Source organism: Betta splendens, chromosome 17 (assembly GCF_900634795.4).
Source record: "Betta splendens chromosome 17, fBetSpl5.4, whole genome shotgun sequence".
Classification (NCBI taxonomy): domain Eukaryota; kingdom Metazoa; phylum Chordata; class Actinopteri; order Anabantiformes; family Osphronemidae; genus Betta; species Betta splendens.
The window spans coordinates 10,311,896-10,339,549 of record NC_040897.2 but is presented as its reverse complement, the minus strand read 5'-3'; the positions used below and the strand labels follow the sequence as shown (position 1 = coordinate 10,339,549).

The following is a 27,654-nucleotide window of genomic DNA, read 5'->3' as shown; positions in this document are numbered from 1 at the left end:
TAACCTGCGGAGGGGATTTGACGATATGAAAGAAAATCTGTTAAGTATTCAGTTTCTGACACTGAGCTCTAGACAAGAAGTGAGCAAAGTGATACTGAGCGTTGTCACATCTGCCACCAGGCTGTGTCAACCCTGACACATTCTGTTCACTCCATTCCTAAAAAAAGGGATTCAGATATCGTATATTACATAAGAGGGAGAACACGTTGCACCCCAACATTTAGTTCAGCATCTATTTGTCCCTGCACAAAAATCAGCAGACATAGTGTTTGAATGTTGATGGTTTTAGAGATCTGTATAAAAACTCAATTAATTTAAGAGCCTATTTGTTTGATGTGTGACTTTTTTTTTGTTTGCTTCACAAATGGGCGGGGACAGAACTAGTCCCTCCCCCAACCCAGCGCCCATAGGACCGATGTACTGTCCATTAAAAACATCATCAGCGTGTAGATTTAGGTAGCATTTTTTTTCTTTATATTTAAATGACTTTTTGTCTTTCTAAGGAAATGCTGGCAAATACCCGAAAGTCATAGTTTGTTTCGAGAAAATACATTTAAAAAAAACCTAACCTAACAATTATTTTAGGTATTTGGTTTTTAGAGTTAGAACAACAATTAAAATGCATAGAATAATTCTCTCAACATAATATAGAACAATATAGCCTGTTCTACTTTCTGCAAATGTGTGTATATGTTTAATTATTTTTTTTTGTTTTGTTTTGTTTGTATGTATGCGTATTTATATGTTTATAGTATACATAGGTATCCTACTGGTAATATGCTAACGTGATTAAATATAAATTAGAAAATAATAATATTACTGATTTCAATCTGTCGTCTTCTTTTCTACCACTGACACGCACGTCAACGCGTCAGGGTGGTTACTGGCGCTCTCAGGTAGCCATGTTGGGTACAGTCAACAACACACAGCCTTTATGGGCAGGTGTGTTACCTGTGGCTCCCTCAGGAAACACTTCCGAGGGCTCCGCTGCCACAGCCGCACGCGCCGACGCAGCCAATCCGACGACGGAGCGAACGCTCTAATACGGTTCCCACATTATCGTCTCGCGCCACCACCACCACCTTTGTTTGTGAGCCTGCGCCCGCAGTCGGCGGCGGACGGGCTTCGGCGGCAGACTGGGGAAGGGAGCGCTTCCTGATAATAAAAGAGGTGCGTCTCATTTCGTGCCGGCTTTCACCGCCGGAGCTGGGACGCTGACGCATTGTGGAGTCGACAGGGGGGGGGGGGGTTAAGCACCGCAACCCCGGCTTCGCTACACAACGGAGGCATCTATCGGCGAGACCGCGATGGCCGTGGTGCAGCTCGACCGGGAGGACCACCAGCCGGAGAACGGCTTCGTGTCCCCCGAAACCACGTCGCCGGGGCTGTTGGCACGCGTCGACGACTCCGTCCTGCCAGCTCTCGGGGGGTTTGGGAAATACCAGAAACAGCTGATCGTGCTGACATGGATTCCGGCGCTGTTCATTGGATTCAGCCAGTACTCGGACAGTTTCCTCCTCGCGCAGCCGAACAACACATGCATCCAGCCGCTGGCGAACCTGACGTCAAGTCACGCCTGGCCGGCGGACGGTCCCACGAACGCCAGCGCGCGGTCGTCCCACGTTCACGCCAATGGGAATTACGGCCACAATGACACCACCAGCATGCAGTGTGGTTGCAGCGAGTGGACCTTCGAGCTCCACACGGGACTCGTGCAGAATGTGGTCACTAAGGTAAGCCGCTCAGACAGCGTTACGCGTGACGCGATCGTCCTGATCCCATTAATTTACGAGAGCGTCCGGCACCTATGGGCGCTGCACCCTCACGCACCGACGCGGGCACGTTCACGTAGAAATCCCGCAAAATCACGCTCTACTGTCGAGCGGCCGCTCCGTAGGGTTTGTGTGCCTCCATTGTTACGTCCGAGGCACGGCTCACAATAGTCCCGCAGAGAAGTAGGACCGTGCGGGCGACGGCGTGCGTCTGGATGACCCTGAGTCATGGCAACAGCTGAGGCGAAAAGTGCACGCGCAGAGATGCCGCCGCTCACGGGAGCAAGGAACGGCCGGGACCGGAGGAATTCAGCGCGTTTTTATCGTAGTCGTAAGCTTTTAATTTGGAGCAAAGGTCACCGGGGCGCTCTCTATTCCATCCCTAGGCAAACAGCGGCCGCCTTATCGGTGGCGGAATCAATCACAGGTGGCATCTCTGCTGTAGCAGCCCTTGAGCCAGGCAGGCCCGCGGTCTGTATCTCATTACGCCCATCAGCGCTGCTCCCTCGGTGGATGCTGCGCGCTTCAATCCAGAACTCGAGTTTTATTCCAGGACAGGAGGCGACGGCATGAAGCCCTAATCCACGCGACTCTCTGCGTAAAGTCGACGTTAATATAGACGGGATAATGGGATTAGGTCGTCAGAGTAATCAGGACTTAACACACAGCTCCGTCCGTGATGCTCAGGCGGTTCGCTGTCCTCCCCTTTGTCTTCGTTGTCAGCTCATCTGCGTGTCATAATCAAAGGAACAATCAATACTAGTTGGATCTGAAGCAGCTGAAGCTCTTCCATCCACTGAGATGCCAAGAGGCCGTCAGCTCATATCGCCGATAATGTGTCCGTTCCAATAACGGCAGTCAGTTACTTTTCATCATACGACCTTCTTGTGAGTCCTACAGAGAACGGACATGTTAATAATAATAATAACAATGAGGGAAATGGGAATGGGCCTAAATCTGAAGGCGCTGCTGTCGTGTTTTCACCGTTGCGCTGCCTGTGCAGACGCCAGCTGACAGGCCTGACCCCGCGCGGGGTCGAAGCGTCGACGAGGTCATCGCCGCGGGCGGCGGAGTCGCGTGAAGAGCAGATAAATCCCACGGCGGCGGCGCTAATGAGGCACAATTGACCCGCGCTTTTCACGGGCCTTGTCTGCTTTGACGTCACGCCCCTCGCTCCGGTCTGCCTCTCTCTCTCTCTCTTTGTCCTCACACGCAAGGAGCGACACCACAGCGGGAAGCGATGACTCGGGGCTTCTGCCCGTGTTTGGATGACACGGGCATGACTGCACGTGACAGGGCTCAGCTTTCCGTGACTCCGAGTGCCATCGCTGATGAAACCTTCTCACCCCGCGCTACTCCATTAACCCCTAACATGCCGGCGGTGAGCGCGCGCGCGCGCACGCGTGTGTGTGTGTGTGTGTGTGTGTTGACCTCTCAACAGCCGCTGGATCACATCTGCACGCTGTCCCTTCCCCCTGGGTGCCGCCTGGCAGGAGGCGGCCGAGGCCGAGGTGGTGGGGACAGCGGCTAATGCGGAGACCCGTCCCAACTGGCTCTCCTCGGGGCCCGTCTTAATTGGACTGAGCCTTTAGGAATGAGGCTGTATCATTAACCGGAGACGCAGCCGCCGATTCAAACGCCGCTCGGCTGTCCGAAATAGTGGCCCGAGAAACTCGTCAGCTCTCTGCTCATCCACCGCTGACGTGAGGATGTAACAGGACTAATGAGGCACACTCATGCTGAATTGAGCACTATGTTTATTTAAACAGTATAATTATTCAGTTTAGAATACAGGAATAACTTAAAGTAATGATGGCAACAACTCCTCAATACAGTTTGGCTTCATCAAATTATATGAGTAAAAGCAGGGAGACCAAAATAACGTATCATTATTATTAATAATAACAATAATAATAAATGCTTAGTTGTAGTTGAGTAGTTGGTTCAGCTCTGCATTATTGCATGTCGAGTGTTATTTTGTGCAGCTTTTCTTGTAGTCAAAGTATTTTTTTATCTGTCTGTGCTGGAGGTTGCACACCCATAGATCTGAAAGATGATACTGTAGTGGACCCCCTGCCGGCCCCTCTGCCCTGTGTCCCCTCACACTGTTTACCCAGCTGGCCGGCTCCCTCCACAGACCCCAGATCAGCGTGGGCCGCTCCTCAGCTGTCGAGACGCAGCGACCCGCTGCACGTTGTGGGCAGAGCTCACAGGGACGGGCGCTGGCGGGTTCAGCTGGAAGGAAGGTCGCTCGTGTGACCCAGAGATAAAACTCTGTGTGGTTTAGTGCGACAAGCGTGTGTGTGTGTGTGTGTGTGTGTGTGTGTGTGTGTGTGTGTGTGTGTGTGTGTGTGTGTGTGTGTGTTTCTGATAAGTGTTGTTTAGTAATGGGGAGGGGGGCCGTTTGGGGTATCTGACACTTGACCAGTTTGTTGTTTTTTTTGGGAGGGGGTCTGTGAGATGAACTTGAAGTTGTTCGAGGATCGGCGGCTTGTCGTAAAAGGCGGCGAAGCTTTGTTGAGCGTTACCTGAAGGCGACAGTGACAAATAGTAATAGACCGATGGACCAATGAAGGTTTATTATGCAATTCAAACAGCTGCTGCTTTCAGGAAAGTCCCAATGCCCAACATGTGTATATAATATAAACATGCCTCCTCTGTTAGTTCTTTCTCTCTTAGATTAATTGTAATGGTTAGGGTTCGGGTCTAGGGAACGCATTATGTCAATGGAGGTCCTCACTTCAATGGAAGTACAAAGGCGTGCGTGTGTGTGTGTGTGCGTGTCCTTGTGTTTTATTATTGCCTTTTCCCTCGTCGATGCTTCCACCGCCGCCACATTCTGGAATTTCAACCCTTTGCTGAGGCAGTGGTGCTAAAACTTGCACTTGGAAGCAGAGCGGAGTCTGATAACCACAGCGACGCTCTGTTGCTAGGCAGTAACCATGCAGCAGTCCCTCCATGTGTTTTCCGCTCTCCGCCTTCAAGCATCACTTGTCCGTGCATCCGTTGCCTATTATCATCATCTCCTTCGTTCACCTTTTAAAAATCTCCCCTCGTGTGTCCCGTGTTTTCTTTTATTCCTCCCTTCGTCCGCCGCCGCCCCCGCGCCTCGGACCCCCACCCTCCACCCCCCCACGCTCTGTAGTTCATCGAGTGCAGAAATGTGCAGCTGTGGCTGAGAGCGTCTTGACGCCGGGCTAATGAGACGCGCTGGCGTGGGCCTGATCATCGGTGGCCAGTCACTTGAGAGACTTCCACAGGCGCCCGGGGGATTTTTTTTTTTTGCGCTCGGCCCTTCACTGTGCTGCGTTTTCCGACAGCTAATAGATTTCTCTGCATCTAACCCAGCTCTGCACACTGGCTTCTATTCATTACTCCCAAATGAGCCACAACAACAGCCGGGGAGCAAGGCGGCAGAAGTAATGGGGCCAGGCTGCACGGACCGACGTGGAGTTTACAGCTCGGATGCATCCGCTCTGCCACAGGGGTGTCCGTCCGCATTACGTCCACTCATGCTAACAGCAGTGTGGTGTCCATTCATTACCGCATGCGAGTTTCAGCCTGGAGAGAAGAAGCCGTTAATAATACATGCGATGTGGCCCAACACGCGGCTCCACACGTCAGCGACACTGGCCTTTGTCTGTGGCCACGACCCACACCCACTCGTTTGCACAGTCGCCAGTCTGTCGTCTACTTCTGGTCTGTTTGCAGTCGCTCTCAGATTTTTTTTTTTGCCGGTTCGAGGTTGTGCAACAGGAACTTGTTTGCCTCCCTCTGTCTTTCTCTCCGTCGACGTAGTGAATGAGCCGCGTGCCTGGGTCATGTGATGGCCGGGCGACGCTGGGTCACCCTGGAGCGTTCCATTTGGAACTGGTCACTGTGTCGGGGGTTACGGGAGGCTAGAGGCCTCTACGGGAAAACGCAGGAGCCGAGTACACGCTTGGGCTCCTTCCCGTCAGTTCTGTGGGCTCACACAGCTGGAAGACACGTGACGCCGACTCGGAGCCGCCGATCGGTGTGTCACAGTTGGCTTCGCGGAGGAGCCGCGCTGCCGAGCCTGCAGGAATGCCCCTGGGGCGAAGCGCCTCAGCGAGCAATGAAGCGCTGTTGCGAAATAGTGATCAGGAAACATGGCGCTCACTGTACGCGGTTAACCAGATGTGTTGGAATGCGGTCGGTACGAGCAGCTCCTCTGATGCGACAAATCCGGACAGTCACGGCATTACGTTTAACAAGAACTCTTATACTGCATTAATTGCCTCAATTTGGTAAATAAAAAATGTCTCATTCTCACAAAATTAAATTGGGCTTTTATTTATTATTCCTATTTTAACATCTGCCTGTGCTTCTTTCTCTCCACAGTGGAGCCTGGTGTGCGACTTGGAGTGGAAAGTCCACATCGCAAAGTTCTCCCTGTTGGTGGGCTCCATCTTCGGGTACCTAGTGTTTGGAATCCTCGCCGACTGGTAGGACGCCGGGCGCCGTCATTGTTGGACTGTTCCCGCCTGTCTCCTCACGCTGTCTGCCTCGCCCCGTAGGTTCGGCCGCCACCCGGTGCTGATCATATCGGTGCTGTTCATGTTGGTGTTCGGCCTGACGGTGGCCTTCTCCGTCAACGTCCCCATGTTCAGCACCCTGCGCTTCTTTGAAGGCTTCTGCCTGGCGGGGATCGTCCTCTCTCTCTACGTCCTCCGTAAGTCTTCACTCGTCCGAACCGCCATTATGGAGCTCGATGTGGAGACAGAAGAGTAGTAGATCAGCTTTGTCCCTGTGATTTGACTCACTTCCTCGTGTTTCTCATTCTGGGACGTACTGTAGACTAGGAAGACCTATTCTATGGAATATTGGTGTCTTGTTGTTTGGAACCAAACAAACCAGAAGTAAAGGAAGTAAAACCAGCTCTGTTGTAATAGCTTCCGCTGCTGTTCCCACTCACTAACGACACGACGGACCGCATCAAGCTGCCTTTCCACTCTAACGCTTGTGTCTAGCTGAGGGCAGCATTCCACTAAAGAGGAGTAATTGCGTTGCTGTGACCTCCTAACATTTATTAAATGGAAGCCCTTCTTGGGATAAATTCTCAATACTGCGAAGGTGCTGATGTCCTTATCCTTGAAGTGAACTCTTTCATTTGCAGTTCGGTCCAGCCGGCTTGTCTCCGCCTCAGATTTTAGGCCTCATTCCTGCTGATCAATAGTTTGATAGAAGGCAGCAGGGGTTGAGACTGTCCAGACTGCTCTTCGGCCATGTGACCCTCGCTGCGGTGCCGAACTTTAAATAATTAGCGCTGCTGTATTCTGGGCTCGTCCCAAACACTGGGCGGGAAGGGGCTTTTCCGTGGCATTGTGATAATTGGCCTCGCAGCTGATGCACATACTGGTCTCCGTGATGGATCCCTAAAAGCCTCTTTGGCCGTAGCCATCGACCAGCGTGGTGGGAGGGAAGGTTGAGAGGGAAGGCGGCTGGATGCGTATCAAGATGATGGGAAGGGACCTTCGCTTGCTCTTGTCGCTTTCATTTAGTCCGCACTGTAAACCGTGAAACACCCGAAATAGAAGAACTCTCAGGATGACAGGAGAACTTTCAAATGAACCTCGCATGTGCTCCATTGTGTTCACATGAGCCTAAATTGGTTAAATAAATCACTGCTTATCAAGCCCTTCAATTGAAGGTGCAGAGTGCAGTCATTTTACAGCACCAGAGTTTCAGAGACTAGGACTGAGCTTGAAAGGCTTTTAGATTCATAATGTGTGTCATCCAACCTGTGCACATGCTAATAGTAGCGCATGCTAATAGTAACAGGGTGGCAGTATGAAGGAAGTCACCTTTCAACTACTGTATAATCTCATCGAGAAGCCTGTGGGGTTAAAACTGGATCACGGATCATTTAAAGAAAGTCATTTTGATGATTATCCACTTGCATCAACACGGGCGTTAATTATAATTCAGGCTACAAGCTCCTCATCAAACAAGCAGCCGTTCACTGACCCGGCATCAGATCAGTCAAATATACGTCCTCGTTGTTGTCTCTGCAGGATTTTCCATTTGAGTTACTTGTGCGATAACGGTCGAGGTAATTCCCCGGCCTAAGTGTTTTAATTGTTTTAGCTAATCACTGCTTTGTGGTTGTAAATGACAGTTGCGTCTTCGAGGAACTGCCTGCTGTTCGAGCAGGACCTCGCTCGTCCGCCATTTGTTTGAGCTTTGCATAGATGTGTAGGTTCCGCGTTTGCCTGATTGTGCGTGCGGCCCCTCGGGGCCCGGAGCCGCTCTCTTGTGCAAGTCGAGGAACGCAGTGTTCACGAACGCAGGGCATCATCCTTGTGTTCCAGAGCCCTGGGTTTTAGGCTGACTGCAGCGTCTGGGTCGGTCACATGACACGTTTCACCGCGTACGTAGCGCTGAAAAACCACATGATCCGCTGCTTACAGGGGGAAAGTCAGGACCAAATCCCAGCTTGGGTTGTGTTTACACTGGAAATGTTCAGCCTAATCCTCGCTTTCCCACCAGTCCATGAGCCACGTCTGCCACACAATAAGTGGCGTCTAGAAACTCCCAGACCCTTTTTGAGGACTTGCATGAGTCCCTTCTGCTGAGGCGAGGTGTTAGATGCTGAAACAGAAAAATGAACTGAGTGGTTTCAGTCAGAGGCAGAGACTGGGAACCAGCAATTAAATTGAGGAAGACGTGGACGGTAAATGCTGAGGGGAACTTGGAAGCTGCACAGAGGGCAAGATTTACCATCTGAACCGCGTCTGCGTGGGTTGACTCCGGCTTCCTCCTACAGTCGGGTTAACCGGACCCCTTTCATACCTAAACAAGCTAATATATTTGTCTACAGCGCGTACATGAGCAGAACAGCCAGAGAAGCTTCTGAAACCCTGCTGCTTTAGTATTTATACCTCTGTGCCCCATCGATGTGCTCTGGCCCTTTTAGCATCCAGGGCAGCTCAGCATCATGTTGCAGCTCGCTAATGCCTTTCTGATACTGGACCCTCCTCCACCCATACAAGAGGGACCCTCTGCATCCACCCCCCACCCCCGTCATATAAACCATGCACACGCGTCAGCTGAGTCATGCGAGCTGGCTGTGCTGTGCTGTGTGTGTGCGGGGTTTGTTGATCAGCTTCAGATGAGGCGATTGTGTACTGGGGCAGTAGGCCAGAGCTCCCTTTTTCCTTACGCAAGCATTTGCTCGAATCAGTAGTCAGTGTTTTTTTTTTTTTTTTCAGGCTATGATAGATTTTCAGTTCAGCAGTTTTCTATTACTCTTGCTGTAACAAGTCAGTTTTGCCTTCTATCCTCGTCTCCTTTTCTTATTCTGATGAGTAACGTTCGTGAGAGGCAGGATGTTTACGTCGATAAGCCCATTTGCCGTAAAGGCCTCGACTTGAGACTCTGCTAAGTGGAGTACGTGCTCTCTCCCCGCGTGTGTGAAATGCGATGGCATGCCTAATCCTGTCATGGGCGTGTGCCATGGAGGGGAAGCCCGAGAGCCGGGGAAGGGAGACGGAACTCATGTGACGCCGGGTCACGGAGAGCTTTACGACTCTGAGGCCGGTGACCTTTGACACGTGCGGCGGCGGCTGCTGAGTGTGCGATGATCTACATGATCTAGAAGGCCTAAGTGATTTCTAATGGAGGACGCCGCGCACTCGGAAGGAAATCTCAGAACGCTGAGGCTGAAATAATGATCTTGTCAATTTAATAGTAAATATAGCAGCAGTGGCTAATTAAGATTTATCTGGGAAACCTCACCTGTTACTTTCCACCACAAAATGCCAATAATAAAACCACATCCTGTTCCCTCTGCTTGAAATTGTGTTTGATGTTGTTTTCCAACTTGACACAGGACTGTGGTTTGTTCATTATTCATTACGTTCTGTTAATAATTCCAGCTGCCTCTTATGTACATTTTGCCGGATATGGGCCTCGTTAGCTGCTCTGTGTTGCTGCCGGGTTCTCAGGGGAAACGGCTGCTGTTCGTCCACGCCCAGACAGCCGAGGCTGGTGTTTGCAGTCACTCCTTGTGTACATGCTCCAGACTCGTATGGCGAGTCATCGAGTATGGAGCACATGCAAGCCGAGCGCCGCACGCTTCCGGAAAGACAGGGAAGGGCAGGTTGTGTATTTTGGATCCTGCATTGGGTTGTGTTGGTGATTTGAACTGATAACGTTCTCATATTTGCCCATCACTGAGCACTTAATAGCCCATAAAGGGGAAACATGCTGTTGGACTTTAAAGTGTTGTGACCTTCTTTAAGGGTAGTTAGTTATTACCTTTTGTTAACTAAGGCCACTTAGTCATTTGTCGCTATAATGATGGCCATTACACTGCTCATGTGATGCTTCGCGCCACATCCCGTGGAGCTTGACCGGACGCTGTGCTGAGCCCTCCAGGCCCCGGCAGCAGAGGCATCTGGTCACGTGACCGCTCACCTGCTCTGCTTCCGCGCAAGGTGATGGGAAACTCCTTCACGGTGCCTGCTTTGCATGTGACGAAGAGCTGTCCCTGCACGCAGAGGAGGCAGGAAGAGGCCGCGGGGAAACTCACGGCTTCGATTGCTCTGATTTCTGATTTCACATAGGACGTTAATACTGTTTGTCTAGTTTTTTTGCTTTCCTATTTCCCGCCATGTGGCGACGCCTCCCCGAGGACGGCAGCCAGGCCTGCATCGCACCGCTGCAGAGATATTCAGCCTGAGTGTTTACAGTGGTCTGATTAAATTTGCAAAGTGCTGGGGTGGGCTGTGTGAAGAGTGGACGTGTCTTCCAGCCAAACAATGTGTAGCATATTCCACAGTACATAGGTTGAAGTGTTGTCGTCCTCCACGGTACAGAGGTTCCTCCTTCCCCCCAATCTGTTCCAGGAGTCTCCTGATAAATGGGTTAAGGTGCAAACTGAGCGTTTTTTTTCCCCCTCTGAGCACAGTAAAAGTTCCCCTTTGTGCAGAGTTTGCACTTTCAGGTTGCACAACAGCCCTCCGCCAGCACATTAGGTTAAATTTATATCTTGCATCTGCTTTTTGTATCTTTTCAGACCAGATGACCTAATCTCCATGTTCCAATGTGTTGCCCCCTGTTTGTGAGACGCTGTGACATAATCGCAAGCACCGCAACACTGAGTGAACTGGAGTGAATGGTTACATTAGCACGACCGACCTTTGCCCTCTGTTGATGAGTTTAAATAGAACTTATTGGAGTTTTTCTCCCTTTTTGTTGCTCAGCTAATGGATTTGTCACTCAGTCTGCTTCTTCTCGTGTCGTATTAACTGACTTCATCAGCTCTTTTCCCGTTCCGCCGATAGCTCGCCTCTGCGCTGATCTTCCTGTGTGTGGGTGGATGGGGGTGGGATGTTGGAGCGGCTTCGACATGCAGTCACTCAGGGCATCAAAGAAAATGCTCTCTTGGTGGTCTTCCACTTATAGGTTGATTGCTGATCAAAGGACGGTGCCTGTGGCTGGTTGGGACTAGTCAGCGTTTGCAGCTCTAGATAAGGACCTAATCAATGAGCATGACCTTATTCCTAGTCAGTGGAGTCTGTCCTTAAGCTGGGCGGCCCACTCGCCCCACACTGTGAGTTCTTTATGTATGTGGCCTGTTGCCCATTTGGATTGGGTGTCTTTTGCTGTGCTGCAACTCCAGGCGAAAACCAATCCTTATGGATCCTAATTAGGGACAGTAGGTTTGCCGACGACGCTGATGTGAGCTGTCAATCAGGACAGACTGTCAGTAAACCTGCAGCGGATGGCTCAGCGTTTCCGTTTACGACGGCGGCCTTGTGTAAGGATGAAGTAAAAGTGAACCCGAGCCCTTTTCACACACTCTGGACAGCGTCTGGGAGTCTCTAACGGGGGGGCGTGACGTCACACGGGCGCGTAGTGGTGGTAAAAAGCTCCTGAAACTTGCTGGTGGGTGCAGCGAGGCCTTTAGCGGTGCGCCGTTCAGCTGGGAAACAATGGGTCTGTGCACTGGACAGAAGCCTGGTTTGCCACTGAGCGTGTATCTCACTTATTTTTCCAAACTCAGCAAAACCGGCCAAAGCTTCTTTGAGGATTATCCTCTTCATCATTATTATTAGCTTGATCATCGATTACTTTTCTATGTGCTAAATACATTTAAATGCAATTGTTCTCTCCGCTTGAAATTGCGTTTGATTAATCAAGATTAAATACGCGGGATAAAATCAGTGAGTTTCTCCTGATGTCAGACAGCGTTAATGTCATTATAAGAATGCTGATCTAGTGGGTTGGGGAAGGATTGGGGTCAGCGGGTGTAAGGAGCTCAGAGCTCGTGTTTATCAAGCATCTCCACGTAGGAAATCCCTCCAAATTAATGTTCGTTTCTGCCTTTAGGGCATTTTAATAACAGTAACTTTCATTAACGGAAGTTAATTCCTATTGAGACAATTGCCCTCACTGTTTGTCAGCAGCGGTGGAAATAGTGAGCAGTAAATCAAGCGCACAGTCACCTCCAGCCATTAAAAAAGAATAATGTCTTCTCTGTTCTGAAAATATTAAATAAATATTGTGTTAAAAATCTTGTCAGCACAGCCATGGAAATAACATACCTCAATAAAAACAGACGAACAATATAATCTAGATATTAAATGACATTATCACATCTAGACATAATTGATTAGGTTATTTTATTGCATATCCTGTAGAACAGAGACGATTCAGATTCAGTGTGTGGCCTGCTCAGTGCACATGATGCCTTAAACGTAGCCGAGGAATTCAAATCCCATGCACTTCATAATCAGTGAACCGTCGCTTTTCGCCCAGCAGCACATAAGGGGCGCGCAGAGGTTAGCCGGTTCAAACCCAGCGGGTCCCGCACCCGTCGCCCGGCTCTCCGCTCATTGGCTTTGTCATTCCAGCTGCGATGGTGTCTGTGAACAGAGAGCATTATTCATGTCCTCAGAAGGGGGCATGTCCTAATTGAAATTCCGGTCTTTTCCAGTGGAATGAAGCGGGGTCACTGACACCCACCCACTATTATACTGGTTCTGCCTCATCTAGTGACCGGCCACATTCCTGTAATTAAAAAAAAAAAAAAAAAAAAAAGGTTCACGACAAAAAGATTTGGGCGACGCGACAATAACAGCAGTACAGTAGCGTTCCCTTCCCACATCCAGGCCATCTTCCACACAGCGGTAGCTGAAAGGCTGGGCTGTCCGTGGTTGCTGGCTGCCAGTGTGGTGTGCATGCTAATGATGGGGCGAATGAATCGGTGCCATTCTAATGGTGGAGGAACGAGCACAGGGGGCGTCTTTCTCGCCACTCTCGCTCAAAGCGCTCTACTGTCCGAGGCTCAACAACAGCACGCTCACACTCATCACCTGTCATTGAAGGTCCCAGCGCATGCTGATGTGTTTTGATGAAATGCCTCATCCTGTCCTCTGCCGTCGCTGCCAGGGATCGAGCTGTGCCTGCCCGGGTGGCGCTTCTCCGTGACCATGGTGGCCAGCTTTGTGATGCTGGGTGGCCAGCTGCTGATGCCCGGGGTGGCCTACCTCTGTCGAGACTGGCAGGTCCTGCAAGCTGTCATCATCTGCCCCCTGCTGCTGATGCTGTCCTACATCTGGTAAGAAAGCATCTGTTGCACCACAGCCAAAGGCCACGGTCTCCACCAGTCACTCGTACACACTGTACGGTTAGCATTGAATGTTCATGAAGCCTGAATAAGACCTTGGCCTCCAAGGACGTCTTCCTGCAGTGAATTCCCAGCCGATGAAAACCTAACGTCTGTTTGTAACCGGTTTGTCGTGACCTTTCTGTGACAAGCGTCTCGCATGTTAAAGCTCAGGCAATAAGTACGCTCGCACATCTTCCACATGCTCCACATGACTGCTGACGTGCACAAAAGCAGAGGATTCATCACAGGGTGTCGAACATCTCGGTTTGAAGGACACAGGGCTTCCACGGGACGCAGAGCGGAGGGGGTGGGGGGGCGGGGGGTTCCTCAGAGGGAAGCGGCGCTCTAGGCTTTATGCTGCTCATATGGTGGAGATGTCATTGATTCAAAATGTTGACCTTCGTCTTTGATTCAATGCGCCCGCAGGCTAAAACACACACACACACACACACACACACACACACACACACACACACACACACACACACACACACACACACACACACACACACACACACACACACACACACACACAGCATCTGATATTACTGGACACTGAACACTGCAGATGCAGGGGAAGCTTTCACTGTTTTCCTGTAATGCTCAAGCTTCCTTCGCGTCAGAACGCCGCCAATACGCCGCGTGTAGCGCTGCAGCACACACTCATGCACACACTGATGCACAGCCCATGTTAGGCTTCAAAGTGTGAGATGTAGAACATTTATTGGAGGAGGGTTCAAAAAAAATAAGCATAATTATTATTATTATTATTTTTATTTTTATGCACAGGAGCAATAGAATGAGTGAAGATCAATGTGTGAGATCAACAGACGGTCTGGGGTCCTTTGATCCCCTGTGACCCTGTGATCCTCCTGTTAGGCAGCAGAAGACAGGAAGACTGATTACTAATAAAAGTGCGCACCTCTGCAAATGTAGACGTTCAGCTGATGAGCACTGCAGAGGATAAGTCTGCTGATTTGAAAAAAAACAATTACAACCATCACCAGCGATGAATCCTGCTGCTACTTCTTTACTCCAACAGAGCTTTCGCTTAATTTTTGCTGAAATGAGCCGCAGAAATTGCACAAATTGAATCCGATTCAAAACAACCAGCGTAACGAATTAAAACAGGAGCTTCTGGCAGTCACGCATGTTATTGTGTGTCTAAAGACAGCAGGTGCAGTCAGATGGAACAGTGTTACCTGCGAATGGTGACTGTGAGAGAGAGAGAGAGAGAGAGAGTTAAAGAGCAGTGTGTTTATTTTGTATGTTTGTGTCTTATTAATAAGGGGATCCTCTATTTATTTTTTTTTTCTGACAGGCTGTTCCCTGAGTCACTGCGTTGGCTGCTGGCCACTCAGCAGTACTGCCGCTCCAAATGGATCGTGGGGCACATCGTGAAGAAAAACCAGATGAGGAACATGGAGCTGGACACAGGTAACAAACATCCTCGCAGGCGCCGGCGCAAGACGTGCCGGGCGTCATTTGAGTCGAGCGCGCGTTCAAAGGCCACATTGTTCTCTCGTTTTGTCTTATTTTGAAAGGCAGGGAGTGTTGGCGCCGCCCTCGGTCTGACGGGATCGCGTGTATTTGCTGTCTTGTTGCCATGGTAACACGTCACTCTACAGGTAGAAGGAGCTGTGACTTTCCGGGGATCGGACGACTGGACGTGAGCCGACACGATTGTGTGCGGGCGACAGATGTGTGACACAGAGTGTCGGAATGTTATTGCTCCCAACTGGTTTCTGGTGGGAAAAGCCCCAATGAGTTGAAATGTACATCGCAATAGACATCGGTTCCTCCTCTTTAGTCCTTTACAGTAACTGAGTGTCCTCAGCTCTTTTGCTTTCACGTGTTGACGTGACAGATGCGTGTGAGGCTCCCGATGAGGTCATCGGCGGCGCAGACGCGGCCCTTTGTTGCTCGGGCCCCGAGGCGCTGATCCGCCGCACAGCGCGGGCCGCGTTTCCTTGGCGACGCGCGGTCCCATACCAAAACATCCTCGGGGCGGCGCGCGTGTCGGAGGAGCTCGCGGCGTCGCGTGCTCCGCGGCCGAGGGGGAAACCGGTGACGCGGGGCGAAGCGCGTTCATCAAAAATGCATGTGGAATTTTCCTGCGGCCGCTACGAAACCGGGTTTTCCTCTTTGAGAGCGCAGGCGGTCGTGGAGCTGAGAAATGCTGCTGGTATCAGCTGAAAGCAGCTTATCACTCGTATGCAGAATATATGAACGCTGTGGTTTATGTGAAATTCATAGGCAAATAGTCCCGCTCTGTTTCTCATTATTTATATTATATTGTATATATTTCATTTCCAGCTCTAATTTTGTGAATATTCTTGCTTCCAGAGCTGCAGCGAGCGCTGCAGAAGAGGCCCAAAAAGACGTGCATCGTGAAAATGGTCGGGACGCGGAACCTGTGGAAGAACATCGTGGTGCTCTGCGTCAACTCGTAAGTGTCGAGGTGCCGGCGGGCGTGGGCGCGTATGAAAACAGAGGGAGGGGGGGTGTCAACATGGACCCGGACGCTCGGGCGCCGTTGAAGGTCCCGCTCCGCCCTCTGCCTTCGGGCCCAGACGGGTCTCGTCTCTGAGTCCTCCTCTCTGGACCTTCAGCTCCGCTCCGGAGCTCCGGCGACTCTCAGCATCCACATGAATTCTGCATGAGCTGCGTCCTTATGAAACACGAGCCGGGCGTGTTTGCTCCTGCACGCACTCCCCCCGCGGGGGCGTGTGCAATAAGCCGGCGTTTGCGAGCGCGCCGCCAACGCGCTACGAGCCGACCGTTTCCCGTCCGTCCTCGTCCCGCGTCTCCGTAGACGTGCCCCATCGTTTACGTCCCTATCATTGCGCTTTGCTCTCTTTGCTCAGGCTGACGGGCTACGGGATCCACCACTGCTTCGCCCGCAGCCTGAGGGACCCCGAGGCGGAGGACACCACCATGTTCCGCAGCTTCTATGCAGACTACTACACCATGGCGGCCATCGCCGTGGCCTCCTGCCTGGCGCTGTGCCCGGCCGTGGGCCTGATGGGCCGGCGCGGCGGCCTCCTGCTGTTCATGATCATCACCGCGCTGGCGTCGCTGCTGCAGCTGGGGCTGCTCAACCGTGAGTGCACCAGACGCGCCGGCGGAGACGGAGTGAAGGCGGTGGTCCCGCGTTTTAGAGTTGGGAAAATCTATTGCCTCTCGCGGCTTGTTTTTTTTTTTTTTTTTTTTTGTGTGTGTGTGTGTGTGTGTGTGTGTGTGTTAAATAAACGAGATAAAACCTGTTAACCAGTAACACATGCAGATGCCAGTTGTTTGTGAAACTTTGAACAGAGCCAGGCCAGTTGCTTCGTGTCCACATTGGGAGAATCCGACTCCCATTCCAACTGTTAGACTGTAACTGTTAGAGCTGCTTGGAACAAATCTATCTCCTAAACTTCTCACTTGTTCCTTTCAGCTTCCCGACAAATGATTCTTTATCAAACAAACAGACCCATCCACCTTTTTTCATTTTTGGAAGCGTTTCATCATATTTAGATGTTTTCACCGCGGTAGTTGAGCAGCTTTACGAACTAGCAGCCCACTCTGTTCATTACAAACAGCTGCAACTTAATGTTTAACCTGAATCAACACATGGAGGCTGTGCTCAGGTTCACGTTCTTCTTTGAAGCTTGTGAACTTTGTGTTCGAACGCTGTGTTGACGAACTTTCCTCAGCGTGTGTGTGTGTGTGTGTGTGTGTGTGTTTGGTCTTTGACCCACGTGTCCTGAGTTGATTTCTCACGTTTTCTGTCTCCACCAGTGCTGGGGAAGTACAGCGGCCACCTGAACATAGGTAGGATGCTCTCTTTATTCCTTATCTCCCCTATGGTTTGCGTAAAGCTGTCTTAGAGGATTACAAGTCTGTGGAGACTGGATGTAATTACGCTTCTCACTTGTCCCGGTCTATATTATAGAAGATGAGCTGGACACGGACCCAAAACCCTTTCTTCGCTAATCTTCAACCAGTCCTATTTATAAAAATATTATATCCAATTCATAGTCATGTTTTGATATCCTTCGTTCCTTCTTTTACTGACTTCTGTGCGTCTTCTGCTCCGTCTGCAGACAGCTCGGGCACGCTGAACACCAACTTCTCCATCGCCTTCTCCATCATCGGCATGTTTTCCTCGCATGCAGTCAGCAACCTGAGCATCTTCTTCTGTGCTGAGATCACGCCCACTGTGATCAGGTAAACCCACTGAACCTGTGCGAAGAGGAACAAAGGACGTGCCAGTGGAGGATATGGATGTTTTAGTGTGTTGGGAACAGCTGCTCTCACAGTTCAGTGTCAAACGCGATCCACCTCTCGTTCAAATGCCGTTCCCTCTGAGAATGTATGACACAGCACCGGCAGCATATTATCTGGTGTTACATAAGGGGTGTTGTTCTGCTGACGGTGCTTATACGTCGCCCCCTCGTGGCGGTTGTCTGTAACAGCGCATGCAGGATTGGGTTGTACTGCAGCACTCTCTGCTGCTGTTTGATAAAACGGCACTGATGCGTGAACAGCGACAACAAGGGTCACGACTGGTTCTTCTCTGTGCGTTCCGTCCCAACGCAGGGGCGGCGGCCTGGGCCTGGTCCTCGCCAGCGCCGGCTTCGGCATGCTGACGGCGCCCATCATGGAGCTCCACAACCAGAAGGGCTACTTCCTCCACCACATCATCTTCGCCTGCTGCACGCTGATCTGCATCATCTGCATCCTCCTGCTGCCCGAGATGCGCGACCAGCCGCTCCCGGAGACGCTGGCCGACGTGGAGGTCTACAGCCGCCCGCCGCTCCTGTCGCAGCGGCGCGCCGAGCAGGGCTTCCTGCTGACGCGCTCCGAGAGCAGCCGGGTGTACACGCGCGTGCAGGGCACGCCGCTGCACGAGGCCGCCGCCACCGCCGTGTCCACCATGGACTCCACCGCCTCCTCGGCCGTGGATCTGACGGCGCCCTCCGTCGGCGACGCGTCCGCCCCCGCCTTAACGGAGGCGCGTTCGGCCGAACCCGAGGCCAAAGGCCCCAACGGTCACTCAGCGTCCGCCCCGTCCACCGTCCCCATCACTACTCTGGGCAAAGACGGCGTAATCCACCTGAGCACGGAGAACCTGCTGTCGTCCACTCCTTTACACGCCGCCTCCTGCAACACGGACCCACTTTTAACCAGTGCAGAGGTACTTCCAGCATCCGCTTTGGATCACGTTGAGCCCCAGATGGACTCTGTTCCTCCCGAAACCACTGACACCGGCGCCTCTCCCGCGGCAGAGTCCGCCGTCGCCCCCGTCTCCTCGGCGGACTCCCCCGCTCCCCCTGTCCCCCCGGTGCCCGCCTCCCTGTTGATCTGCACCACGCCTGTCATCGAACCCCAGCCCAGCACCGTCTTAGAATCCCCAAACCCCGCCAGCAATGACACTGACGCTATGGCCCCGAAGCGTGAGCCGCCCCCTGCGGAGCAGCCTCGCGCCGCAATAGCGCACGACAGCCCCCCATCCTCCCCCGCCTCCCCCTCCGCGGCCACCGTTTCCCCCTCCGCTGACTCGGGCCTCGTGCCTTCGGAGGACTCCCCCGGTCCTCCCGCCATAGCTGACGCCGACGCCGCCCCGGGGGGTTCTACCGCCCCCCCCGCCATAGACACTGCCCACGGTTCTGACCCAGAACCGGCCCCTCTGACTGTCGCAGACATTGCACCGCACCGAGCTGCTTTCCTAGTCCTGGAGGCCGTACCGCCGTTCAAGACGGATTCACCCACGCCCCCCTCCATCGTGGACTGCACCATCTCCTCCCCCATAGACTCTGGTGTCCTGTACGCGAGGGACGGCACCGGCACAGCAAGCAGCACTGTTAATGGCGTGGCGTCCTCATGAGTCAGTGTTGCATCCAGAGAAGAAGCTTTATGGTTGCACCGGGAGGCGGCCCATGCCACACGACCACCTAAGAGGACGGGGGAACACAACTGTCTCGCTCAGGCTTCAGGCACTTAATGAGGCGAGTAGACACGTCATACAGAGCTGCTGTATGTTCCCCGGTGAAACCCCAACCCGCCCCCCCCACCCTTCCTCTCTGTCTGCATTTAGCTAATAAAAGAGGCCACGCAAGTGGCAACGCGAGACCGAGGCTGGTTCGTGACAATGTGGCAGCATCGTCCGCTTCTTCTTCTGAATGTCACTTGGAAATCACCAGCCTATAAACTACTTAGATCTAAAACGAATGGGGGAAATCAAGAGACTTAAAGCCACGCCCACAATCACTAAGATGTGCCCCGAAGGTGAGGGATGAAATGATGCTTAAAACTAATTTAAAAAGAAAATCAGCTGTTTGTCTAACACCTTTGTATGAAATCTTGCCTTACCCGTGTGGAGAGGGAATGAATGTTACGAAGTACTGTCTGTCGCTGTAAAGGTAAACAATCCAAATTGGAAACTTTTTTTTTTTTTAAATGCAATGCCAAAAAAAGTCTCTGACCAAAATAATTTGTAGACCTAGTGCCAAAATCTAGACCTGAGACAGTATTTGCCTGTTTGGGAGCATGTGTCCCCTGCCATAGACCAACTGTGGAACCAGACGAACCCAGCTTCAAAGTTCAGAGATTCAAATGACAACCAACAAAACGCCGAGGAGCAATATCACCATTTGGCAAATTAGCAAATAAGACTGCGCTAAACGTCTTGTCAGCGCTTGGTTCATGACTTAAAGGATTAAAAAGAGGACCCATAGTGTGTCTGCCTGAAAACACTTTTATATTTGGTTTCATTCAAATTTAATGAATGCAAATGCTTTTAATTTGTACATGTGACATTGTAAGAAATCACAGAATAATTTGTTGAGCTTCATTCAGTCATTTTCATTATTTTAGTATTATTTGACTCTTCTCCCATGTTGTGCCCTTAGTGTATGAAGCTTTACTTCATTCCCACAGGATTTGTGGCACATTTATGTGGTGGCACTTTCTTTTTTTTTTGGCAGTGGGGTCAAATCATGAGAAAACAAAGTGTTTTAAAGTTAAAAGTGTCAGCGAAATGAATAAGCAAACGTTGAAAAGACATTGGAAATCTAACCCGTGGGTGAGAAAGTGTGAGGCGGTTGTCACAGCGACGCAAACCTTCAGTGTGTCAGTCTGAGTCCATGACCACATAGATGAGCTGATTTGCTTTCTTCAGTCGACAGACTTTCGTTTGAGGAGGCACCTTTTCTTCCAAAGCCTACGTCTCTCAGTGGACGGCGTTATACTTGACAGTTCTGTGTGAAACCGGGCAGTTATTGTTACAAACTTCATTCGTTGGTGGCTGTAGTATTTGTCTGTGTGAGGGATAGACCACTGTTTACAGCAATCCTCATTATAATAATAATAATAATAATTAATAACACAGTACTGTAAAAACCTTGGAGCCAATTTAATGATGTTTCATCTTTTCGAATGTGATCACACGACAGGTCATTTATCCAGGGAGCATCGGTCATCCATTAGGGTGTCACCAAGCAGGCGAACCGCCACAATTCTCGCTTTCTAATTCAAATCGCGCCGTGACAACATCAGCGGATCGTCTGACGATGGGATAATTCATACGCGCCGTGGCTGTTCTTGAATCGAGCGATGAAAGCTTTTTGGAGGGTTCTCGACGCCAACGGGCTTCCGTTTAGTGAGGAGGTGGGGTATGAATATTTGATGTCAGACACGCGTGGGTCACGCTGCTCGCTTCAAAGCACAATGTCCTGACATCATGTAATGTGAGATTTAGTGGGAATTGACATTTCAATAAAGGGAAACTGAGCAGGGTTTTATTATAGAAACATGTAGTAGGACATTAAACGTGCAGCAGAGCCACATGTAATAACATGGAACAGGCTGTTTACACTGTACTCAATGTGGTCGACTGCCGTGGTCAGTAGCTTCACGTTACAGTGATTCATCATCGTCTGTGAGCGTTGCCATTCGTCCCTGTGTGCGTATTAAGACTTCATCCATGCGTTGCCAGTGTAAAGACAGCGTCGCAGCACAACACAACCAGTCGCCTCTGAAATCTGTTGCTTCCAGTTGAAAAATGTTTTCAATGCAGCTGTTTCACTGCACTGATGGAAACCCACATGTTATTCCTAGTATTGGGTTCAGCTTTGGAATAAAGTGAGATCAAAATCTGTGAGAGCAACGTTGGCACAAAAACGAAGGTATGCCTTTGTAAATAGCAAAATGTGTGGAAATACCCAGCTCTGATTACATGAAGGATCCTAGATAATATTATGGACTGGTGAATAGTTTTGTTGGTTAAGTCCCCTGTGTACATTTTAGGTTTTGCTTCTCTCAAAAGTGCAACTCAAATCTTGTGACAAAAGACTTGAATGAATGTAAAAACCATGGATTGTACCATTTAATAATTTCCAGTTGTTTGGTTTAATCTTGTCTTGTTTTAACAGACATAATGCACTTGTATATAAGCCATACCTGTTGGTAAATAAACCACTATTTATTGATCAGCTGTGAGTATAAGTCATTCATTTTGTTCAGAAACTATTCAATAATATTATATCAAAACATAATAGAGCGTCCTAAACTCCTTTTTTTTGGTTTTGGAATAACTAAACCGACCAAGAATAATTGGAATAGAATAAAGTCTTAGAATATTGCTTCTGGTAATTGCGACTGTTTTATTAAATGCACATGCTGCCTGTTCTGATCATCAGCACCATGACCTCAGTCCTGCAGTGTGTACTGTGAAGTTGCGATAACCTCAGGTGAACTGCGGGAGCAGAATCCATAAGCTCACGCTACAATGGCGTCAGACGTCAGGTAACGCATAGCGAAACGAAGCACGTCGACTACTTAATGAGGTTCTAAGACTTAGAAGATGCAGGCAATAATGTCTCAACAGAGGCGCACTGCTGGTAAAAGCCTCAAGTAATAAGTTATTGCAACCCTGGTTGGAGAATTTATTATAAATCACTATCTGCATTACTCAAAATGAAAAGCAAACCAAATCAGATTACTATCATTTTCAACCTGGCGTCTGAGACACCGGGCTCCTGGCTACCTGTAATTTATCATACAGCCCCTGGACGTATTAATCACCCTGCTTAGTCCTGATTGAATCAGATGCTTCGCCTATATAAAAAAAAGTCCATTGGAGGAAAAAGGTACCGCTTCCCCTGCATGGGACAGGGTGATGTCAGGAGGATGATGCGGCACTCATCCTCTGCTCCACTGCATCAAATCCGAGCGTCGCCATTGGCTGCGGTGGATGCTGCGCTGTCCGCGACGTCATCCGGCCGACAGCACGTTTATCTATCTCGCCGGCCGCACACTCGCCCAGGAATGAGCTAAGTTCAGCTTTTTGGGAAACACAGGAGACTGGTCGCCGGTGAAGTCGAGACGAGCGATCTCCGCCCGCATCCGCAGCGCACCATGAGGGAAATCGTTCACATCCAGGCTGGACAGTGTGGAAATCAGATCGGGGCGAAGGTATAAATATGGTCATTTAATTTAGAAAACGCTGTAGTTGTTATGTCGTTGCAGACGTCACACGTGGTGTTTTCATGGATTTGAAAAGCAGTTATTTATTTTTATTTATTTTTTTTTAAATCTACTTTGGCGTCTGTTGCGAGAGGACGTGAATGACGAGGTGGCTTTAAAAGTTATGGATTGATGGTTGATTCGCAGGGTGCGGTTGCGTGGCATTTTGTCGCCAAGCAGATGCGCAACAGCTAAAACAAGATAAGACCTGATGCATAAGATGTAAGTCGTTTGCTCCGTCTGTAGTTCTGGGAGGTGATAAGCGATGAACACGGCATCGATCCCACCGGCAGTTACCAAGGTGACAGTGACCTGCAGCTGGAGAGGATAAACGTCTACTACAATGAGGCATCAGGTAAAAAAAAATACACATGGACTGTTTATCAACACCACGTGTTGGCGTTTCATTAACTCGCTTACTGTCCTTGCACGATGGCCCCATGCTGCACAGACCTCATTTAAATATCACAGAACGCTAATGTGACTAAATTAGCTGCAAGGGGAAAGTGGGTTCCACCATGACTACAGGATAAAATGAGGACAGTGAACCTGCTAAACTCAGTGTGTGTGTGTGTGTGTGTGTGTGTGTGTGTGTGTGTGTGTGTGTGTGTGTGTGTGTGTGTGTGTGTGTGTGTGTGTGTGCGTCTTCCTCTGTCTCCCTCCCCGTCTCTGTCTCTCCCTGCAGGGAGTACAGGTATCTGCAGTCTCTGTATATCTGACCCTGAGCTTTTAATGCATAACAGCCACTGTGCATTAGGCAATTCTTGGAATGAGGATGCAATCATCATTAAGCCCTCGTGTATCTCTTGGTCTGACGGCTTTTTAGGAAAGGCCAAGTCACTGCGAACCTTGATTCCAGACAAATGCCCCCTCTTTCATGGTGGTTTTGTGATGGGCCTGCACAGGAAGGCCACACATTCACTGTGTAACTCCCATCCCCTGGTTTCATGCTGCATCTCACGTTCGTGTCACCCATTGGGTCACAGTTGCATGTAAAATAATGGAGGATCTGATGAATCTGTTTTCCTAGAAAGCAACAAGGCTACAGACATTAAAACAGCGGAGAAGGTGAGAATGAAAGCGGTGGCTCAGGGAGGATCTCTGTTTGCTGAGACTCTGTCGAGCTCAGCACTTTGGTGGCGTGGCTGCTCTAGAATAGGCGGTGCAGAGCGCTGCAGCAAAATTCTAGCAAGAAGGGGTCACGAAAGAGAGGGTGGAGCAGAGCAAAGTGCAGAAGAGCATCCCATTGTATGAGACATGCGGAATGAAAATAGAGAGGCTGTCAATATCTTACTCCCCCTTTCCATCCGTTCCTTCCTCCTCTCTCCTCTGCTCTATTTTCTTCCAAAGGCAGCAAATTTGTCCCCCGCGCCATCCTGGTGGACCTGGAGCCGGGAACCATGGACTCCGTCCGCTCTGGCCCGTTCGGACAGCTATTCAGGCCCGACAACTTCGTCTTCGGTGAGCGTCCGGCACTCGCTGTGAACCGACTGCACACCCTGTATGCGTGTGTGTGTGTGTGTGTGTCAGCATTTGCTGCCACATCCAGTAAAGCCGTGAACTCCTGCGGCAGCACGGAGCTGCTGCAGCCGCTCGGCGAGGTGGCGGGAGCGTGATGCATTGTCCGTGTGCAGCTGTGTCAGGCCCAGGCAGCTCCTGTGGTGACTCAGTGGAAAAAAGAAAGAAAGGAGAAGATGCTGCTGCAGTACAAACCATCTGCATCACAGGGGAAGCGTAAAAATCTCTGAGCGTTTACCACTGAGCTACACACAAGGTAAAGCCTTAAGCAATAGCTTTTATTAATTAAGAAAACATGTCTCTTTCACATCATACAGGTCAAAGTGGAGCAGGAAACAACTGGGCCAAGGGTCACTACACCGAGGGAGCAGAACTGGTGGACTCGGTGCTGGACGTGGTGAGGAAGGAGTCCGAGAACTGCGACTGCCTGCAGGGCTTCCAGCTCACCCACTCCCTGGGCGGCGGCACCGGCTCCGGCATGGGCACGCTGCTCATCAGCAAGATCCGCGAGGAGTACCCGGACCGCATCATGAACACCTTCAGCGTCATGCCCTCCCCGAAGGTGTCCGACACGGTGGTGGAGCCCTACAATGCCACGCTGTCCGTCCACCAGCTGGTGGAGAACACCGACGAGACCTTCAGCATCGACAACGAGGCCCTGTACGACATCTGCTTCCGCACCCTCAAACTCACGACGCCCACGTACGGCGACCTCAACCACCTGGTGTCGGCCACCATGAGCGGCGTCACCACCTGCCTGCGCTTCCCCGGCCAGCTCAACGCCGACCTGCGCAAGCTAGCCGTCAACATGGTGCCCTTCCCGCGCCTGCACTTCTTCATGCCGGGCTTCGCCCCGCTCACCAGCCGCGGCAGCCAGCAGTACCGCGCCCTGTCCGTGCCCGAGCTCACGCAGCAGATGTTCGACGCCAAGAACATGATGGCGGCCTGCGACCCGCGCCACGGCCGCTACCTCACCGTGGCGGCCATCTTCCGCGGCCGCATGTCCATGAAGGAGGTGGACGAGCAGATGCTGAGCGTGCAGAACAAGAACAGCAGCTACTTCGTGGAGTGGATCCCCAACAACGTGAAGACGGCCGTGTGCGACATCCCGCCGCGCGGCCTCAAGATGTCCGCCACCTTCATCGGCAACAGCACGGCCATCCAGGAGCTGTTCAGGAGGATCTCGGAGCAGTTCACCGCCATGTTCCGCCGCAAGGCCTTCCTGCACTGGTACACGGGCGAGGGCATGGACGAGATGGAGTTCACGGAGGCCGAGAGCAACATGAACGACCTGGTGTCCGAGTACCAGCAGTACCAGGACGCCACGGCCGACGAGATGGGCGAGTACGAGGAGGACGAGATGGAGGACGAGGAGGACGCCCGCCATGACGTCCGCCACTGACGCCTCTCCATTCCAGCCGTTGTCGCCGAACAGATCACAGGAAGCACGCCAACGACGCAGATGTTCCCCTCCAGCCGTGCGCACACCACGATGAAATATGGCTGTTTAGCAGAAATGATGCCGCACCTACATTTGGCTTATACTAACAGAGAACGTGAGCGATGTTACGACCTTAAGACAAGTGTTCTGGCCTTTGAATTTCCACCTCATGTATCAACGAGGAAGTGAAGTCTTGTCTTAATTACAGTTTTGTAGCATTTGCGTTAACATATCAAATAAAAAAGTCCAGTCTTGTCAGGACGTATTGTCATTTACTCAACTAATCACATAAAAAAGATCCTCACGAACAAGGTAACAAACTTGGATCAGAACTAATGTTCTGTATAGAACGTAGTCTGTGTTATGAGTAAACACGCATTTTCTTTCTAAACAGGTTTGGACCTTTCAGGGTCATAATTATCAACCTTGATTAGGCGGCACAGACGTTAGAAGCAGGTTCAAATGCGCTTTGTTTGCTGCGAGAGTCACATGAATCCTAAAACGCCGGGGGACATGATGGCATCATGATTTACTGCATCGGTATGAAGATGGAGAGAGTCGCAGGGACTCCTTCCAGGCAGCGCAGGGCGGAGCCCAGCAACAGCAAAGAGTGAAAACCGAGCAGAGAAAGTAAAAGGGATTTTGAGAATCTAGCTCAGATAATCTAAGGATCTAGTGCATATCATGCTGGTGCGGATATGACGTTATAGGGCCCCTCCAGAAAACCCAGTGTTAAAGACTAAGCTCATGTTGCGTAAGTCTGCCACGCCTCATAGTTTCTAAGCTAGAATGTTCTGTCCTACGGTTGATGGAAAACGTCTGTTTGTCTGTTTTGATGTGACACACTGGCAAAACAACAAATTCCCAGGCACATAGTCGCGGAGCTGCATTTTTTTTTTCGCCACCAGCCAAAGGGCGAAATGTGCATCGCATGGGGCTCTTCAGTGGACCAGCAGAGGTGAATTAGTAGCCATTAACCCCACTTAGGCGTCCGTAAACGAATTAACCCAGAGGAAAGAGCCGCTGGGAGGACAATGAAGAGGTCGGCGGGTCGGCGGGTGGGTCAAGCTTTCAGCCAGGTCTCTTCCAGGTTGAATGAGACAGGTTCACCCAGTTTTGCTTCAGACGGCGGAGGAAAACCTGCCCAAAGCCGTAGCGCGCTGCCCGCTCTCGGCGCAGACCGTCAGTGTTTACACACCCTCAGGCGAACATACTTTAGTGACATCCGAGTCAGACGCACACTCCTTTCACCCGCTTTGTTAGAGCTGAATGAAACCGAGCTGCAGGAAGAGATTAACAGGTCGAACACAGGTTATTAACGTTTGCAGCAGTACATGCTGTACTACAGCAGGTGTACTATACCGCAGAGTCACGCGTGGAGGCGTCCCGCATAGCACACGTCAAAGACAACTACACATTAGAAGGCAAGGACTGTCTTCACCTCAATCAACCTGTCTCTGACTTACTCACCTCCACTACGTCTCAGTGACACACAGCAGAACATGACGTTCAGGAGCAAATAAATTACACGTTGGTATTTGATTCTGGAGCCAAACCTTCCTCCTTCTACCCCATCCATCAACGTCAGACCTACTCATTCCTCACCTTTCTGCTTTGTCAGCGCCGCACGACCTCATTCAGACACAACTCACAAGGCGACTAAGAGTTTTCCAACTGATCTTGTTTCTCGTTTGCTCATCTCTCCGGCCAAATCTGCATGTTTCCACAAGACTTCTTGTGACTTTTAAAACATAATTTGAGCCTCAAATTCCCAC

The 27,654-nt window shown here is 50.8% G+C and overlaps 2 protein-coding genes across 3 annotated transcripts; both read left to right on the top strand.

Annotated features, from left to right (window-relative positions):
• The first annotated feature begins 876 nt into the window (after nucleotides 1–876).
• Nucleotides 877–21,887, top strand: LOC114844015 (solute carrier family 22 member 23-like). 2 transcript variants are annotated; one of them, XM_029131010.3, is made up of 10 exons: nucleotides 877–1,733; nucleotides 6,135–6,238; nucleotides 6,311–6,465; nucleotides 13,191–13,359; nucleotides 14,732–14,847; nucleotides 15,757–15,859; nucleotides 16,278–16,513; nucleotides 17,194–17,226; nucleotides 17,499–17,622; nucleotides 17,995–21,887. In XM_029131010.3, exons 1-10 carry the CDS (start codon nucleotides 1,308–1,310, stop codon nucleotides 19,280–19,282), a joined length of 2,754 nt encoding a protein of 917 aa, XP_028986843.1. In that variant the 5' UTR covers nucleotides 877–1,307; the 3' UTR covers nucleotides 19,283–21,887. The 2 variants fall into 2 exon arrangements, with proteins under 2 accessions (XP_028986843.1, XP_028986844.1); XM_029131011.3 differs by lacking the exon at nucleotides 877–1,733 and adding an exon at nucleotides 4,931–6,040.
• Nucleotides 21,888–22,616: 729 nt separating this feature from the next.
• LOC114844017 (tubulin beta-2A chain-like) lies at nucleotides 22,617–26,140 on the top strand. Its single transcript, XM_029131013.3, has 4 exons — nucleotides 22,617–22,869; nucleotides 23,167–23,275; nucleotides 24,271–24,381; nucleotides 24,756–26,140. Exons 1-4 carry the CDS (start codon nucleotides 22,813–22,815, stop codon nucleotides 25,838–25,840), a joined length of 1,362 nt encoding a protein of 453 aa, XP_028986846.1. The 5' UTR covers nucleotides 22,617–22,812; the 3' UTR covers nucleotides 25,841–26,140.
• The last annotated feature ends 1,514 nt before the right edge of the window (nucleotides 26,141–27,654 follow it).